We start from the raw sequence: 17772 nt of genomic DNA, 5'->3' as shown, positions 1-17772 counted from the left end.
GAAAGAGATGCAGCAATGCTCCGCATTTGACACTTGCTAGAGGTTTGTATTATAGCGAATAAACAAAAGACGTTTTCCTTTGTTGGGATTTATTATCTTCTTGAGTCTAATATGCGAGTGTTTGAAATCAATCTAGTATTCTTCTCTAAATTACAATTCATCAGCAGTAGCTTTCCTTAATCCCATGGGATTACCGAATATTTCATGTCTGGCCGTTAACATAAACCGATCAAAATCAAGATCTTCTTGTGATACGCCATCCCGTTTTTTCTTCTCTTTCCGCAACTCAACTTCTTTACTCAACCATTGTAAGAAGTCCGGCGTTGGTTTTAGCTTCTTATCACTCTTGTGCAAATCAGCTAAATGAGTGAAATAGGCCTTTGCATCTTCACCACGAGTAAACTTTCCCTCAGCTAAAGCCTGTTGAATGAATCTAGACAAGTTGGAATCAGGATCGGTGTCGTCAGTTGTCCTCTTATCATTGCTCTTTCCCCAGATGCTGAGGTCCTCCAAGATGTTAACCACTCTTGTTTTTGCCTCGACACTCAAGGATGGGTAAACATCGACCAATTGATTCAATCCTTTTGGATACTTAAAGGAAAACAATTGTTGTGCCACAGACGGGTCTTGAGCTAATGCTTGAATGATACCAATCTTTCGTTTCTGTATGACATCAGGCGAGCCCCTAATATCTTTCAACAATGAAGTAATGAAATCCCCAACATCAAACCCAGGAACCTTTCCTCTAAGTAAGTTGCTAATAGCACCGGGGTTGTTTCTAAGTGAGGCAGTTATGATGTTGTATACTTTTTCTTCAAGTTGTACATCACCAGTAGTGCTAGCAAGACTTGTCAATTTTTGGAAAAGGGCTCCGTTGCTTGTCAACTGTTCACCGAGTTCAATATCATGCGACAAATCATTGATTGTATCCAAAGCACTTAATAATCGTTCCCTATCTTCGTGTTGATTCAATTTGCCCCGATCATATCCTTCTACCGCTTCCACAGCTGAATTGAAATCAGACAAGTCCTCTTTGTTCACTCTCTGTTTACTCTTCTTGTTGGCGTAAAGGGCGCTGGCTATTTGTTCGTGTCTTAATTTATCCTGGTCGCCATTGTTTGTGACGTCACCATCATCATTGGTTTCTCCCACCACCACAACACCCTCGTCCTTTTCATTATCGTCCAGCTCGTTGGTCATTAGCCTTGCTTCTCGCTCTGAAGTTTCCAAGTTTAATCTCACGTGTAGTCCAGCTGGAATATCTTGGCCAGGTTTTATAACTTGCCAATCGTTTGTAGGAACAAAAATTTTGGGGTAGCAAATGGTTGGATTGTTGGAATCAGGACAGATAAGCTCTTCTTCAACGTCTACTATGGTTGCTGCCCTCAATTGTGTTAGTATAAGTGCTAGGCCTAAGGAAGTTTTAAAGCTCAACAACATTACTTTCGGCCTGGTTAGATGATCCGTGACGGAGGTGGAAATATCATGAACAAAAGGAAAAGTTTAGCCAATGCCGCACTTTATGTACAAAGGCTCTTTTTTTTTTATTCTATCAGTTTCCACACCCCTCCTATTCACGTTTAATGCAACCTTTCACATGCCATGCAGCCAAGGTTAACTTCATAGATGACTCATGTATGAATGAAAGTTGCAATTGCAACACTACAAGTGTGATACTTTCCTAGTCTATAATTCCTTTATATTAAACCTCATAATAGTACATGTTCTACAAACTCTTTACCTTGTGTAAAGCTTGCTCAATATCTTTAAGTAAGTCATCAGTATCCTCGATTCCAACCGACACTCTGACCAAATCATCATACACTCCATTTCCTTCTCTTTCAGCCTTTGGAATACCCCCATGAGTCATAATTGCTGGAACTTCAATCAATGATTCGATACCACCAAGAGATTCAGCCAAAGTGAACAACTTAGTTGATGAAGTAAAGATTGAAGCACCTTTTGCACCACCTTTGATTCTAAACGAAATCATTCCTCCACCCAAACCATCTCTATGTTGGCGTAAAACAACACCGTGCTGTTGATGAGTTTTCAAACCTGGGTAATTAACATGAATAACCGAACCATCTTCGATTCTAGATTGCAAATATTCGGCAATTTTTTGTGCCGATGTAGATGCTTGACGCAATCTTAAATGCAAAGTCTTTAAACCTCTATGAGCCAACCAAGAATCAAATGGAGATGGGATTGATCCAATAGCATTTTGCAAGAATCTAAATCTTTCATGCAAATCAGTATCGTTAGTAGCCAAAACACCCATGACAACATCCGAATGTCCATTGATATATTTAGTAACCGAATGAACAACAACGTCAGCACCAAATTTCAAAGGATTGGAAATATAAGGAGATAAAAATGTGTTGTCTACCACCAATAATACCTTGTTACCGGTTCTGTCCTGATGGTCTTGTAAAATTTGTTTTACTTTGGCAATGTCAGTAACCTTCAAAGTTGGATTCGATGGGGTTTCCAACCACACCAATTTAGTTTCTGGTCTTAAGGAAGTATTCAAGTCGGACTCTAAATCACCAACAAATGTAGCTTCAACCCCGTGATGATTGGCCACTTTAGTGAAGTATCTATGAGTTCCACCATAAACATCACCACCAGAAATAATATGTGATCCAATAGGTAAAGATTGAATGACCAAAGCCGTGGTTGCTGAACCCGAGGATAATGCAATGGCATATTTAGCTGACTCTAAAGAAGCAACAGCAGTTTCAAAGTTGTCTCTGTTGGGGTTAGCTGAACGCGAATATTCGTAAATACCAATTGGCTTGGAAGGTTCTGACTGGCCAAAGGTAGTGGACAAGGAAATGGGTTCAATAACTGCACCAGTGGTAGCATCAATAGGAGCACCAACATGGATGGCTCTAGTTCCAAAAGCAAAATTAGATGATGAGTCAATTGTCATGGCTGATTTGTGTACAAGTGTGTGTGTGTGCTTAGTAATACTATGAGTTCTTTGATAAAAACAAAAAAGTCTAATGAAGGTAGTCGCTTTGATGTGGAAGTGGCTTGAGCTATAATACCTTTAATGTTACAAGATACTTTAAATTGAAGAAAAAGTATAAAGTAAATTGGGAAGAGAAAGTGGTGTGTTTAAAAATGGTTTTTTGTGGATTCGGTAAAATTTTCTGATGAGATGATATATAAACATTTTTTTTGTGTGCGTGTGCGTGTGTGTGTAATGTGTAAAAAGTGTGGTTTAGTTTTTTGTTGTTGCACCACCACAGTTTTTTTTTTAAAAAAAGATTCTTGCACGTGATGTGTGGAAATAGATACATTATGATTACTAATGAGAAAAGAGGAGATAGAGACAGAGAGACAGAGAGACAGAGAGATAGAGGGACAGAGAAGAAGAAAGAAAAGGAAGCAAGCTTGATTATTAAGCACCACATCCCATCCACTACTCTCTTTTAGACTGTAAGATTATTCTCCGAGGCTTGTGTTATGTATAGATCATACTTGGGTTATTGTATTTTATTGTCTACTGTCTATTGTCTATTGTGTGTTGTTCTTTGTTCTACAATAAACTATAAAAACACAAAAGCAGTACATTGTCGCAATTTAGTACAATGCGACAGTGTACAATTCCAAAAATAAAACCATACATTGACATCGACATCACCGTCATCAAAAACGTCCATAGAGTGACAACTTCTTACACAGATCTCAATGAAAACCTATTATAATGATGCTAGCTCGTAAATATATTGCAAAGTAAAAAGTATTGAAAAAACTTTCCAACAAAAAGCTCAGAGCCAAAATCAAACTACTATTGGTCGCTTGCACCATCCACTTTCCATCTAGCCATTGGCAAATGTTATGAAGGAGTAGACTAAGTTTTATCTGCATTGCTCGATATTACTGTTGCTTCTGTGACTACCAATTGAAAGGCAATTTCTCCGCAACAATCTTACAAACAGCCGCCTCAAAAAAACTTTACACTGTGCTGACTCATTGGGAGTCAAGCTCTCCCCCATGTTTCTCACCACGCACATCAACAGCAGATACAACATTTTCCCAATCAGGAAATACATCATACTTTGTACCAAGACTGAGAACTTGTTTACTAGCATGAAGACTAAAGAGTTCAAGTGCCCTCTTGAGGTGGGATGTGGATATCCTCTCCTCATCTTCGCCTGGGTACTTACAATCTAAGCTCATGCTATCTTCAAACTGTTTGTCGTTGACACATTTGGCATCTTCAGATTCATTAATCTCATTGACATCGTTATTTTTGGTCGCAGTGGTGAAGTTCGTGTCCAATACTTTAAAACATTTTTGCATCAGTCCTTTCACAACCGTCCAAGTTCTTCTAAGAAAAGAGAAACCACTGGTTGTTTTATGGTCCAATAGTGGATAATTAGCTACCATAAATGGGCTATTAACATCTTCATCAATTTCGGAAGTGGCACTTGGTGGGGAAAAACCTTCATCAATGTCCAACGCACTTATGTCGCTGGGAACTTCATCATTACTGAAATCAGACCATGCATTAGCGAACTTATCACAAATTCGATGGCGAAGTATATTAGATTTGAGACAAGAATTTGTTGTCAAACTGATGTCGTTACGAAGGTATCCCAAAATTAGCAGTTTTTCATCAATGAGGCCGTAATTATTGGCCCGATTTTGGATATTTGAACTAGCAGCAACTTTTTGCTCAAAATCGTGAGCTTCAGGGACGTTAACAGGATATTCAACAGTAGTAGCAAGTGCGCTTTTTACTAAAGTAAAAGGCGTGGCTTCTGCACCGTTGATAATGGGATTGGCGATGGTGGTATCAATAATACTTTCAAGCGAAGTTGTTACTGAGTATTCACTGTGGGGAGCAGTTGTATATTCTATAGTAGTAATAATGGAACCATCAACAGTGGGCTCAGAAGGACATTCGTCTGAAGTAACAATAGTAGTTGTTTCAGAGACTGTTGGTGGTCTCCCAATAGCATTAGTTATTTGCCTCTCGACAGCATCATTCATTGGCTTCTCAATTGAAATAACAATGGTGGTTGTATCAGCGGTAGAAGGTGCAATATTAACAGAGAAAACAGGTGCATTATTAACAGTGACATTAGGTGAGTCATCATCATTGGCACCAGGAGGACCATCAACTGTACTATCGCTGGAGTTTTTAGCCAAAGGATCAGTTGTGTTTGTAAGAGGAGTAGCAGCTGGATTATCAACAACGGTAGTAGTAGGATTCCCGATAGCGGTGGCAGTTGCGGTTTTGCTTTCGTCACAGTTTGTGGTTTTAGCAGTATCATTAATTGAATTTTCAGCTGATGTAGTAAGCGTGGTTGTATCGGTGGTAGCAATTGTCGTCTCAACACCACTAGTGACAATTGGCGTTGGCGTGTTAGTTGTGCCCACCAACCACGGGAACGAATACTTTGCAACACCCTTTGATTCATGCATCACGGATCTATATTTTCTGTGGAATGACAAAGTTGCGTCTTTGGCAATTTGTATTTTTGAAATTTGGTTGTAAAATAGGTGGCTATTTAAAGGGTTGATTTTGTAACAAATTTCGATATAATTGTAGACAAAGTAAAGATACACAAGGGGCGAGAGGTAAAGGGGAGGTTTTATAAATAAAGCTTGAAATACATTTGACAAAAAGATTGTGTAGCTCACTAAAGAAGATGATCTCAATCACAACAGTAAACAACCAATCTTGGGTAATGAATGTGCGATACTGTTTTTTTTTTTCTTCTTAACTACCACTCTACTACCACAACCCTCCCTCGTCCTAAAATACCACCCCATTGCCCCACTTATACCCCTAAACTAAACTAAACAGAAGGATAGAGATTATGGCTTTAGCTTTCCGATGTATAGAAACATACACACACATTCAATATCATATCATCTTTTCGTAACATATGCACACTACACATAAGATCCACCACCATACGAAGCAACGCAATGTCTGTGGTCGAGAAAACAACACTTCCTAATCACAACCGATAACTAGAGCCAACATTGGGAACTAGTAGATTACACAATGAAGTGGAATACTCTAGGAGTGGACGGGAAGCGAGGATCGGGTCTCAACTAAGAAAAGCATTTACGACTATGCAGGTGAGAGACACTGCTTGTATGACAATCAGCGATAGTTGAAGGTCTCTATTTTTCCAGGCGTTACCAAAACGCTATTATACTTTGTCGTTTACAAATGCTTTACCATTTGATGGATATCCATATTTCTTATGCTTTTTCAGGGAAAAGGAATGGACGAAGACCCATACGTTCAATTTTGCAGTTATTCAGATGATGTCTTTGATGAGAAATGCTAAGAAGACTATAGAGACAAAAAATGGATCTTATACAATCCTCACTATAATGAACGAAAAAGCTGAAATTTGACTGAATGAATTAAAACGACACAATGCTGGTATGTGTACTTCTTTCAACGCGCTCAATGTTACCATTGAGCTTTTGATATACGTTGTACTTGTATAACATTTATGGCACAACGTTAAACTACACTGGGTCTTTTTATTGTAAGAGATGGAATGTGACCTAAGAGGATTTAGCCAAAATGCAAGTGACAGGAGTGATTTAACACAGTTTGAACCTATAAACTGGATGAATTGCGTGGATTGGATGTGTCGACTGGAGATGGTCTTAAACACCGAAGGAATAAATGACACAAAACTAGAACTTCAAAATACGTCGCTACCACTCGGCTTTTCACCCAAACCACAAACGCATAAAAAGGCACAACCAAGAGGGACGACGACAGGAGTGACTGGCAACTATGGCTGATATGGTTCGATAGCGGTTGGAATAGTGATTAAAATGAATCTATCTGGGCCAATTTCGAAAATCCTAATTTTTGCGGTTGTGTCGGTGTTGACAGGAGCTATACATTTATTTTTTACAGCCAAAATTTGGGAATATCAAAAATGTGCTTACCACTTCACAAACCACCTTCCATAAACTGCAACCCCAGATTACAGTTTATTTCATTGAATTCATAAACGTTTCATTACTATTTTCATTAAAAAGCTAACCTACTCCACCATCCACGTTTTGAAATCAATGCAATCCGTTTCATCTGCTTCCAAGATGAAGCCATTACAGCTCAGTTTATCAACATTATTAATCAACGCCACTCCAAGCATTACATCATCACCATCACTCACTTCTACATCACTAACAGCTACTTTGAAGTTTATTAAATGGGAAAGCATTACTTTCATCACACACAGAAAACGGAGACGTCCACAACTTCTCAGATGCTTGTTGAAACCATTCACCAATCTCAGCACCGCCATATTTGCAACAAGTGTCAGCTTCTCAACATGCATCAGTACAATCAGCGGAAAATCAACAATCGTCATTGAGTGATGATCCAGCTGAGTATGTTACCTACCAAGCACTAAATGGCGAGCAAAATCTGAAAATAAAGCATTCCAATCCGTTAATATGCTGTATAATAGGCGAACTAATGAGTGTGCACACATCTGTGACGAACAGGAAAGAGAATTTAGTCAACATGATGACTACGTTGAAAACTAATCATCTTCGTTTCAAGTTCAGTACATTTCGCCANTCCAGCTGAGTATGTCACCTACCAAACACCTAGTGGCGAGCAAAATTTGAAAATACAGCATTCCAACCCGTTAATATGCTGTATAATAGGCGAACTAATGAGTGTGCACACATCTGTGACGAACAGGAAAGAGAATTTAGTCAACATGATGACTACGTTGAAAACTAATCATCTTCGTTTCAAGTTCAGTACATTTCGCCAATTTGCATTTGATTCAATAAAGCTGGTCAGTGAAGTAAACAGAGAGATAAATGACAGCTTAACCCAAGCTGATACTATCGAAGAAATGTTGGACAGCATGGAAATGTTGTGGCTACCCCATAATGAAGCTTTAAGTATGCACGAGACGCGCATTAGTGAGAAACAATTCAATTCACAACNTAAACAGAGAGATAAATGACAGCTTAACCCAAGCTGATACTATCGAAGAAATGTTGGACAGCATGAAAATGTTGTGGCTACCCCATAATGAAGCTTTAAGTATGCACGAGACACGCATTAGTGAGAAACAATTCAATTCACAGCTAAAAGGGTTTTATGAACATCATAAACGAATACTCAATGGACATACCACATATGTAGATGTGATGGATATAACAAGTACGTCAGTCATATTACACATCCACTTGAATCTCATCCTTGACAGACTTCGGTCAAAGAATGACGGAACAATCGGCAGAGAGAAACTAGATACTACTATACAAGTACTTGGTACATACGGGAGAAACGAGACTTTGGAATAGCCCACATTATGGAAGTAATGTGAGAGCGCAATCTTTACTGTTTGCGTTCCTTTCCTGGCCTTCATAACCACTCCTAGTGAAACCAAAAGAATGTACTGGGTGCAGTGACAATATTTATGTTGTCCGTTTCTCCTGCTTGTCGTTTTTTTTCAAACCTGACTTGATCCACTATTTGTGGCATACAATATGATTTACAACCCAGATTAGAAATATTTATTGGCATTGGATGTCGAAGTTTTGAAACATTGAAATCTTGATTGGCGTTGGTTGTTGAGTGTTGAAAGTCTTGCAAAGTTGATTGACATTTACTAGGAATTGGTTGTACTTGTGAATCATGTTGTTTCCTACAAATTCAGTGTTTCACTTGGTAAGTATAAAGAGTTCAGTTAATAGAAAATTTACACCCGTTGGTTATAGTCTAAGTATTCATTTTAATGGTTGTAAATAAACTTCCTGCATTTTTTCCACCAAAGGAGTTTCGAATTGCATTGCTAGTGCTGGCTTGAGGGGTTCAAGATGTCACATTTATGTAACGCTTCTTATTCCTCTTACAGTTGGCCAAACATCCACCCCATATCTTCAAAACGAGATAGGAAGGCCATTGGCATTAGGGTCGAAAGTAAAAGCAATTACAACCGCTCCAAAAAAGAAGACCCTAGAATTGTATTCCTCTGTAAAGTTCCACCATTAAAAACCTCTTTATTCCAGAATCTCATTCAAAAAATTTGGATTATTCTGTAATTTGGCCCTAAATTTATCCCACCAGTTATCAAAAGCCTTTATGGGCACCTTACCCTGTGGATCAATAAAGCTTGCCAAGTAGTTATAGGCATGCCCTACAATTTTGTTGGCCAAGTTTGCTGTTCCGTCAGGACTGTTTGCTGCTGCTGCTTGTTGTTGTTGTTGCTGTTGAGATCGTGGATTTGCAACTAGGGCATTACTACTGGGGTTGTTCAGCTTTGATTGTAGAATAGTCTGCTCGGCTTGTGGAGTTGGTTCAATTGAAATTCCAATATTGATACTTACAGAGTCCGACAAATCAATTGGTTCTCCTCCACCCATTTCCAAGTCCATTCCATCATCTGCTCTTTTCGTTGTAGGGTGTATATTACTGATTTTGTATATTGCTGATGGCTTATCGGGATTGATTCCACCGAGCAACTTAAATTCAGCAGCCCCCGTTGAAGTGTTGCCAGCACCAGCTTCTTGAGGTAACTGGAAATAGACTAATGCAGTAAAATTGTTATCAACGAATGGCGAGTTGGGAAGAATAAAGATGGTAATGTAGGATATGTTGGACGCATTGGGGACATTAATGACAAACTTGGTCTGATCAACTTGCTCTGCCAATATCATTGGTCTTCCCAGACATATAGCTCCAAATATGCTCATATTGATGTAGAACGTAGGTCAATGGATTTGGCAGTCTTATATATTTATTATGGAATAAAGCACAGCTGAGTGTAAGTGCTTGAAATGTAGTGGCTACAGAATGAATACGATTGGTTGCGTGTGTTTGTCAAGTGAATGAGGAGACAGACAAGCAAAGTAAATTGCCAATGACTGATTTGAATTTGACAGAGATTGCGCGATTTGATTTCTTTGCGACAGAGAAGAAGAAGACGAAGAAAAAATTTACGAAAAAAGAGAAGAGAAGAGAAGAGAAGAGAAATACATACATACATACAACTCTTCTTTAACTATACAATTGTGACTTGATATGGTTTAGAGGTGAAAGGATTTACCTTCTATTGATCATATATAGAGACACACACAATAATTGTCACCGGATGGCTAAGCAAGATAATTAGGCCAACTTATGCCTTTGTATCTTGTCCGTAGATGTACTGGGTGGGAAACTATACAAAAAAAGCCCCACCTAAACTTCTAGCATCCCAGAATAACCACGTTGAACATATTTTCCATCTTTCGTGCATTTTCTTTTTACTTTGCAAAAGATGAATATGGAGAAGATACTTCGTTACATTTCAAACTAGTCTATATGGTTTATATGTTACTCTAACATTTCAACTATACTTTTTTAAGCATCGTATTACATTACGTGTATATAGCTACCCAGCTGGTGGCACAACCACCAGCTATCATTATAACTTCCTCAGATCCATCATATAGTACATTTAAATAGTTGAATGTGATGCTTCTTAGACCATCATCAGTCGCATCGTCAATACTACTGCTTAGTCCAATCGCCGTGTTGTTATTCTTCACATCACCACAATTACCATGCTCCCCCCAACCCCAGGCATACACTTTATTTTCCAGCTTCAATAGACCATGCTCGCTTCCAACAACAAACTCAAAGTCACCACTAATCGAACCATAGTCGTATAATTGGCCATGAGTGTTGGTGCCAAACGATTTGATTGTGTGGTGACTTTTAAAATGGATCGAAGACCACATGGCATCAATTAACTCTGCATTTGCTGCCTCCCTTCGCAACTCTTGTACATCAGTATTTGACTTGCCAAACAAATGTAGGCCATCTGATGACAGCAAAACGGTAAACTCTCGACCCAACTCAAACGTAACGATAGGACTAATTTCAAAATCTAGCTCAGTAGGTTGCCAAATCGCCCCTTTCTTTATCAAGCTACCCTCAATATTCCCTAATTGACCCTTTCGACAGTTGCCCCACCCATACAATTTGTTATTCAGTGTTTGAACTATGGTGTGATTGACAGCCGTTTTTAACTTTCTGACCCCAGCATCGAATCGAGTCACTAAATGCGGTTTAGTCGCTTGCAAAACGTGGATGCCTAGACCCAATTCACCCTTCAAGCCTTTCCCACATGCAAACAAGTCATTTCCCTCTGTGAGCAAGAAAGAATAATCCCATCCACATGAAATGTCGATAAATTTATGCTGGATTGATGTCACTCTTTTAAACGCAGCAACAACAGACTCACTTTCGGGATGCCCTGTTTGACCAAACTCATTGTCTCCGCAGCTAAACACATCCCCGTTTTCAAAGAGGATCAATGTGTGATTTCCACCACAAGCAATTTTCCTTGGCTTGTGTTGAATACTGGTTGTGGGTTGCGGTTCTCCTTCAACATGAAAGAGACACGGTCTAAGAGCCCTTTGATCTTCATCATCGTCTTGTCCTAGCTGATAATTTCCATTTGAGCCACATGCTAATACTTGGTACATGAAAGATTGGATGTAATCAACTCTTGTGTGTTAATAGGGATAAGATGCGTATTGTTCATTTTCAAGTATGCGCTACCATCAAAATAGTGAATGAATGAAAAAGCTTTACGGAGTTGTTAATGGCTGTCGTCTATCCAAAGCTAAACGATACTGCTGGATCCAGAGTCGAATAAAGCTTATCGTATGATTACGAACTACGCCCAAAAAAAACCGGGGTACCCGCTAAGGAAAAGCCGCTTTCTAAACTGTGGCTCATCAAAGAAACTACTTCTTATGTAATGTGCGTCTTTTTTTTCTTCTCCCGAGCCGAAATCCACACACACACACACACATACACACAGATTTTGTGATTTAATATGCAACTGCAGCAAAGAGGTATCAACCAATAAAAAACAAAGACAGAATAATTGTTTGGAGTTGTTATTACTTATTACTACGATCTCGGAGTAGTGGATGACAACAACAGCGAACATTTTCTTTCTCTTTTATTGAGAGGAAGCCAAGAGAACAATGGCAAAGTTCTCTCACTCCTATTGTTCTCTTTTGTTCTTTATTGTTTCCTCTTTTTAGAAGAAAAGATAAGCGCCACAGTTTTTCTTTTTTTTTTCTCACTATCTATGTCTTTGTCTTTTTATGTGTATGGAATGTTAGTTAATTAGTAAGTTTTGTTTGGCACCCAAAGTTGTGTGAAATATCGTCATTTCATCATACCCAATTTGTATGGGTGACCACAGTTTCCACATAACATACACACAAACACACACAGAAAGCATACATCATGTCATGTGCAAAGCAAACACATCTAATGCACAGCAGCAAAAGTGACTACTCCTACACCTTCCTACATATATATATATATATATATAAGCATACTTGTCCCTTTCACAGAAGCTTAGCTTGCGATAAACGGCGTATCTTTATAACCTTAACAGTTTTATAACTCAATCATGGCACCAGTGGCAGTTTCAATCGAAGACAAATACGACGCATCTCAATTCCAATCGGCACACCAGGGCAAAACAAAGAAGGGCAGTTTCACTGTAAGTGAAGCAAACAAAAAACAAGCATTATACCCTGAATACTTGCCCACATGGAACCCCAACCAAAAATTCCCACCATATAAGTTTCAGGAGTACCACGATAAGGGTTTGCAAGGTGACAAGAACTACAAGAACTTGTTTCCAGCTGACAAAGACTATCAGTTGAAGAGAATGACTCCAAAGTTGGGATCGGTTGTTGAAGGAGTTCAGTTGAGTCAGTTGGATAATGCAGGCAAGAATGATTTAGCTAGACTTATAAGTGATCGTGGTGTTGTTGTGTTTAAGAAACAAGATTTCAACAGCCTTGGTCCTGAGTTTGCCGTCAACTTTATGAAGTATTTTGGTACTTTGCATACACACCCAACATCGGGAGCACCAGAAAACCATCCAGAAATGCACATCACCTTCCGCGGTGCATCACAACAGGAGATTGATTCTGTATTTAAAACTACATCAAATTCCATATTGTGGCACAGTGACTGTTCCTACTCCCTCAATGCCTTACAATTGACGTTATTTTCATGTTTGCAACTTCCTGAAAGTGGTGGTGACACTTTATTTGCAAATACAGTTGAAGCCTATGACAGGTTGAGTTCAGCAATGCAAGAAAGATTGGAAGGACTTCACATTTTACACTCTTCAGTTGAGCAAGCTGAAGCCAACAAGAAGACTGGTGGAATCACGCGAAGAGAGCCCGAAACTAATATTCACCCTATCGTTAGAGTTAACCCAACCACAGGAAAGAAACACCTTTACGTGAATAAAGAGTTTGGCAGGCGCATTGTTGAACTCAAAAAAGAGGAATCGGACTACTTGTTGAATTTTCTTTACGACCACATTGAAAGGGCCCAGGATTTACAAATTAGAGTGCTGTGGGAGCCAGACACAATTGTATTTTGGAACAATGGAACCACTGTCCACACTCCATGCGTTGATTTTGACGAACCAGTTATTAGGCATGCTTATAGGATCAGTGCTATGGGAGAAAGGCCAGTATCTGATTTAAAATACTTGAATGATCCAAATTATTTGAGTGAAAAGTACAAGGAATTGAATATTTAGGTGGTGTTGTTTATTGTTTGTTGTTGGTTTTAAAAGGTTTAATTTGAAAAGTGAAAAAAGAAAAGAAAAAGGTTTTACTTTATTTTTAGTTTGGTTTTTTATAGTTCACGGTATATAGGTGAGGCTGTTGGTGGGTTTTTGGTTGATTCAAAGACCTACTCTTTCCTTTCCTTTCTTTGATGCAAATATATATACATATGTACATACATAACGCATCTGTTGTTTTGACGCGTCTTAATTGTTTTGCGCGACAATCACCACGAAGAAAAATAAATTTTTTCTTTCTTCCTCTTCTTTTATTTTGACCGCAAAGTTTTACAATTTCACTTGATTCAAGACTGTTTTACTGTTTTCAACAAAAAGGGTGTGCAGCATGAGTTGGAATTCAAATGATGCGACGAATAGGACTCACAATGGGTCAATGTCTGCTACACCTCAAAAGCAGAATTATGTACAAGTTCCTTCGTCATCTCCCATAGTCATAAAGTCATCTCCTTCAGATGCAGACCACACCACCACACAGCCAAGTTTTAATACCAAAATAGACGAACAAAAACAGATGGAGATTGAAAAGAAGCGACAAAGGATTCGTGAACACAAGGATTTTCCGCTTATAAGGAAAAGGTTTTACTACTTGAGCGAGAGCGACATATTCAAAGGATTTGTCAAGGGCAAGGGCATTCTACGTGATGTGACAAAATGGTTGGAAGACAATTATAGTTATAGCGATTACTTGAAGAAACAGAAAGCTGAAAGAGAAAGCAAATTAAAACAGGAAGAGTCAATGAAACAGAAACTCAGAGAAGACCAACTAAAAAGAGAATATGAAGCAGGGTTGAAAAGAAAGGATTATGAACAAGAGGAGCAAAATCAAGCTCAAAGCACCAGTGCTGCTTATGATGATGAAGATGAGTCCCCCGTTAAAATGAAAGGAAGAGCCCGCGTCAAACTTGAAGAGGCCTCACCAAGCAAGGAAGACCAACTGTCAACTAAAGTAGAAATCAAAGCAAGACAGTCTATACTTAACAAGTACAAGAGCCAGGGCCCCAAACAAACCACTCTTGAAAGATTTGGAAGATTAGGTTCATTATCGAATGATAATACGAAGAAGAGGAAATTGGTCAGGGGCTCCTTGTTCGACAAGTCACATTCGCCAAGCTCAGCTTCGGTTTCACCAGTTCCCGTACCAAGTTCATTGAGCGCCAAGTTCAGTTTTGACAATAACAACCATAACAATAGTGCAACTAGTTTGAATAGCAGTGAAACCTCTTCACTAGTGGATGAATTGGAGGAGCTGGAAAGACGAATTGCAGAGAATCTGAAGTTGGCAAAACTACGAAAACAACAACTACTGAACCACAATCAACATAGTGGTAGCAGTAAAAGGGACCCAATACAAATTAGTGATGACGATGATATATTGGGAGACGATGATGCAAGCGACTCCATGTCGGATGAAGATCTCGACATGAATGCTGATGAAGGACTCACCTCCATTGACGGCAAAATCCTCGAATTTATCAACAATGCACCAATTGAGGATTTAATTGATATATCAAATATTGAACCAGAAACAGCCGAACTTGTCATCTGCTCGCGTCCTTTCAACACGATTTACGATATTTCAGAAAACGACTTCACCAAAGAAGAGACAAAGAAAAACAGCCGAAAGAAAAAGATGGGAATGAGAATAATCGAGCAGACAGAATCGAGCTTGAAAGGATATAAAGCGATTGATTCTTTGATTAAAAAATGTGCCGAGTATGGTGACGCAATATCGTCCCAAATGAAGGAATGGGGTGTTTCGCAAACAGGAGAAAATGGAGAACTTGATTTGGTTGATCTAGACCCCTTGCAGGACAATGAAATTGAAGAGAACGGAGACGACGATGATGTCGTTATTGTGAAGAAGAAGGGGTTGAAATATATCAAACATAAACCAGCCTTGTTGGATGACGAGATTACGTTGAACAATTATCAGCAAGTTGGACTTAATTGGATTAACTTGCTTTACCATAATAAGCTTTCTTGTATTCTAGCTGATGAAATGGGGCTAGGCAAAACCTGTCAAGTCATTGCGTTCATGGCACATCTAAAACAAGCTGGCGAAAAGGGTCCTCATTTGGTGGTTGTCCCTGCCTCGACTATTGAAAATTGGATTCGTGAGTTCAACAAGTTTTGTCCTGGTATAAAGGTCCAAGCTTATTATGGATCCCAAAAGGAAAGAGAGGAATTGAGATACGAGTTGCAAGATGCTGAATACGATGTATTGGTCACGACTTATTCATTGGCCTGTGGTTCACCTCATGATGCCAAGTTTTTAAAACACCAAGATTTTAATGTTGTGGTTTATGACGAAGGACACTTGTTGAAAAACTCGCAATCGGAGAGGTATGCCAAGTTGATGAAACTAAAAGGTCGATTTAGGTTATTGTTGACAGGAACTCCGTTGCAAAACAACTTGAAAGAATTGGTGTCACTTTTATCATTCATCTTGCCTCAGGTGTTTAACGAGAAAAGAGATGATCTTGTGGGGATTTTCCGTCAAAGGGCAAGTGCCGTTTCTGAAAATGGCAAATCAACATCAAAGGAGTATAATCCGTTGTTATCTATGCAAGCAATCAAGAATGCTAAAATGATGATGACACCTTTTGTGTTGCGAAGAAGGAAAGACCAAGTTTTGCAGCATTTGCCAGCAAAGTGCCATGAGATCGTGCATTGTAAATTGACTACTGATCAAGCTCAGTTGTACAACAAATTTCTTGACGATGGCAGAAGAATAAGGAAGGAGAGAGAGAGGAGAAAGAATATGTCAGGTGCTGAGGTTATCAAATTGAACAAATTGGATCCTATTCCAACATCATCAAATGTATTGATGCAATTGCGTAAAGCTGCATTGCATCCATTACTATTCCGAGTCATCTATGATGACAAGAAGCTCAAACTGATGGCGAAAGCTATAATGAATGAACCTGAATATGTTGAAGCCAACGAGACATTTATCTATGAGGACATGACCGTGATGTCAGATTTTGAATTAAACAACTTGTGCATTAAATTTCCACACACTTTGAGAAAATGGCAGTTGGATGAATCGTCATTTTTAGATAGTGGCAAAGTTGTTGAGCTAAAATCTATTCTCGATACCATCATCAACAACAAGCGAGAAAAGGTGTTGATATTTTCCCTTTTTACACAAGTTTTGGACATTTTAGAAAAGGTTCTTTCCATCTTCAAGTATAAATTCGTCAGACTTGATGGTGGTACCAAGGTTGAAGAAAGACAAGAAACAATTGATATGTACTATGACGACGACACAATTCCAATCTTTTTGTTGTCGACCAAAGCAGGTGGTTTCGGTATCAACTTAGTGGCTGCCAATAATGTCATAATATTTGACCAGTCCTTCAACCCTCATGACGATAAGCAAGCCGAGGATAGAGCTCATAGAGTAGGACAAACCAAGGAAGTGACGGTGTACAAATTCATTACCGAAAAAACGGTCGAAACTAATATCTTGATGATTGCTGAAAACAAGTTGCAGTTGGATTACAGCATCTCATCAAATGAAGCTACGGATAGTAGCAAGTTTGAGGAAAACGCAGCATCCATATTTGAGAAGATATTATTTGAGGAGAGAAATAGTTGAAACGGTCAAGTACCCAGACAAGCTTTTATATAAGTGGTAAATAATGGAAATAAGCTCACCATCAATTCTGTTTAAGCTGAGTTAAACTGCTTGTCGATTCTCCTCTATGATAGGCGTGCACGTGCCACTCTTTACATTTTTCGATAGCTATGTTGGATTATGTATCTTTCTGATTTATATTCCCGGAAAGTGACAACTGCTCGCTGCAACGCCAAAGTAATCCTTCCAGTTACCTGTCCCATTGTTCAAATTACTTCCAATATGGGATACATCTTTGGCTTACTATATCTTCAAGGATTTCCTTTGCTCTTGACTTATCAGAATAGGTTGACCTTTGTTAGCAATTTACCGCAGGATTCAACTTGTCAGCTTGGAAAAAGTTTGTTGAAGATTGCGTTGTACCCTAACCCACCGCGCTGATTCAAAGAAGTTATCATCAAACAGATCACACAAGGGAAAGGATCCTCTAACAATGTTGGCAGCTTCCTTCCCGCCAAGATATCACCTTCTCATATTGACACC

General features: G+C 38.9%; 7 protein-coding genes across 7 annotated transcripts; 3 read left to right on the top strand and 4 right to left on the bottom strand. All coding sequences in view use genetic code 12, as the record gives it.

Moving 5' to 3' along the window:
• Positions 1 to 150: 150 nt before the first annotated feature.
• CANMA_001377 (CYS3) lies at positions 151 to 2935 on the bottom strand (the record flags this gene model as incomplete). Its single annotated transcript, XM_051813339.1, has 2 exons — positions 151 to 1370; positions 1735 to 2935. The coding sequence occupies 2 exons, from the start codon at positions 2933 to 2935 to the stop codon at positions 151 to 153; spliced, it is 2421 nt and encodes an 806-aa protein (XP_051673003.1).
• Positions 2936 to 3981: 1046 nt separating this feature from the next.
• CANMA_001376 (uncharacterized protein) lies at positions 3982 to 5442 on the bottom strand (the record flags this gene model as incomplete). Its single annotated transcript, XM_051813338.1, has 1 exon — positions 3982 to 5442. The coding sequence occupies one exon, from the start codon at positions 5440 to 5442 to the stop codon at positions 3982 to 3984; it is 1461 nt and encodes a 486-aa protein (XP_051673002.1).
• A 1629-nt stretch (positions 5443 to 7071) lies between these two features.
• On the top strand, positions 7072 to 8328 carry CANMA_001375 (uncharacterized protein; the record flags this gene model as incomplete). The annotated part of the gene is made up of 4 exons (XM_051813337.1): positions 7072 to 7252; positions 7320 to 7392; positions 7568 to 7920; positions 8000 to 8328. The coding sequence occupies 4 exons, from the start codon at positions 7072 to 7074 to the stop codon at positions 8326 to 8328; spliced, it is 936 nt and encodes a 311-aa protein (XP_051673001.1).
• A 699-nt stretch (positions 8329 to 9027) lies between these two features.
• On the bottom strand, positions 9028 to 9720 carry CANMA_001374 (uncharacterized protein; the record flags this gene model as incomplete). Its single annotated transcript, XM_051813336.1, has 1 exon — positions 9028 to 9720. The coding sequence occupies one exon, from the start codon at positions 9718 to 9720 to the stop codon at positions 9028 to 9030; it is 693 nt and encodes a 230-aa protein (XP_051673000.1).
• A 666-nt stretch (positions 9721 to 10386) lies between these two features.
• On the bottom strand, positions 10387 to 11499 carry ATS1 (Ats1p; the record flags this gene model as incomplete). Its single annotated transcript, XM_051813335.1, has 1 exon — positions 10387 to 11499. One exon carries the CDS (start codon positions 11497 to 11499, stop codon positions 10387 to 10389), a length of 1113 nt encoding a protein of 370 aa, XP_051672999.1.
• Positions 11500 to 12446: 947 nt separating this feature from the next.
• CANMA_001372 (uncharacterized protein) lies at positions 12447 to 13601 on the top strand (the record flags this gene model as incomplete). The annotated part of the gene is made up of 1 exon (XM_051813334.1): positions 12447 to 13601. One exon carries the CDS (start codon positions 12447 to 12449, stop codon positions 13599 to 13601), a length of 1155 nt encoding a protein of 384 aa, XP_051672998.1.
• Positions 13602 to 13974: 373 nt separating this feature from the next.
• On the top strand, positions 13975 to 17250 carry CANMA_001371 (DNA-dependent ATPase; the record flags this gene model as incomplete). Its single annotated transcript, XM_051813333.1, has 1 exon — positions 13975 to 17250. The coding sequence occupies one exon, from the start codon at positions 13975 to 13977 to the stop codon at positions 17248 to 17250; it is 3276 nt and encodes a 1091-aa protein (XP_051672997.1).
• Positions 17251 to 17772: the final 522 nt, after the last annotated feature.

This window comes from Candida margitis (genome assembly GCF_024628925.1).
Source record: "Candida margitis strain CBS 14175 chromosome Unknown scaffold80, whole genome shotgun sequence".
Taxonomy (NCBI): Eukaryota; Fungi; Ascomycota; class Pichiomycetes; order Serinales; family Debaryomycetaceae; genus Lodderomyces; species Lodderomyces margitis.
This window is presented reverse-complemented; position numbering and strand designations above follow the sequence as displayed.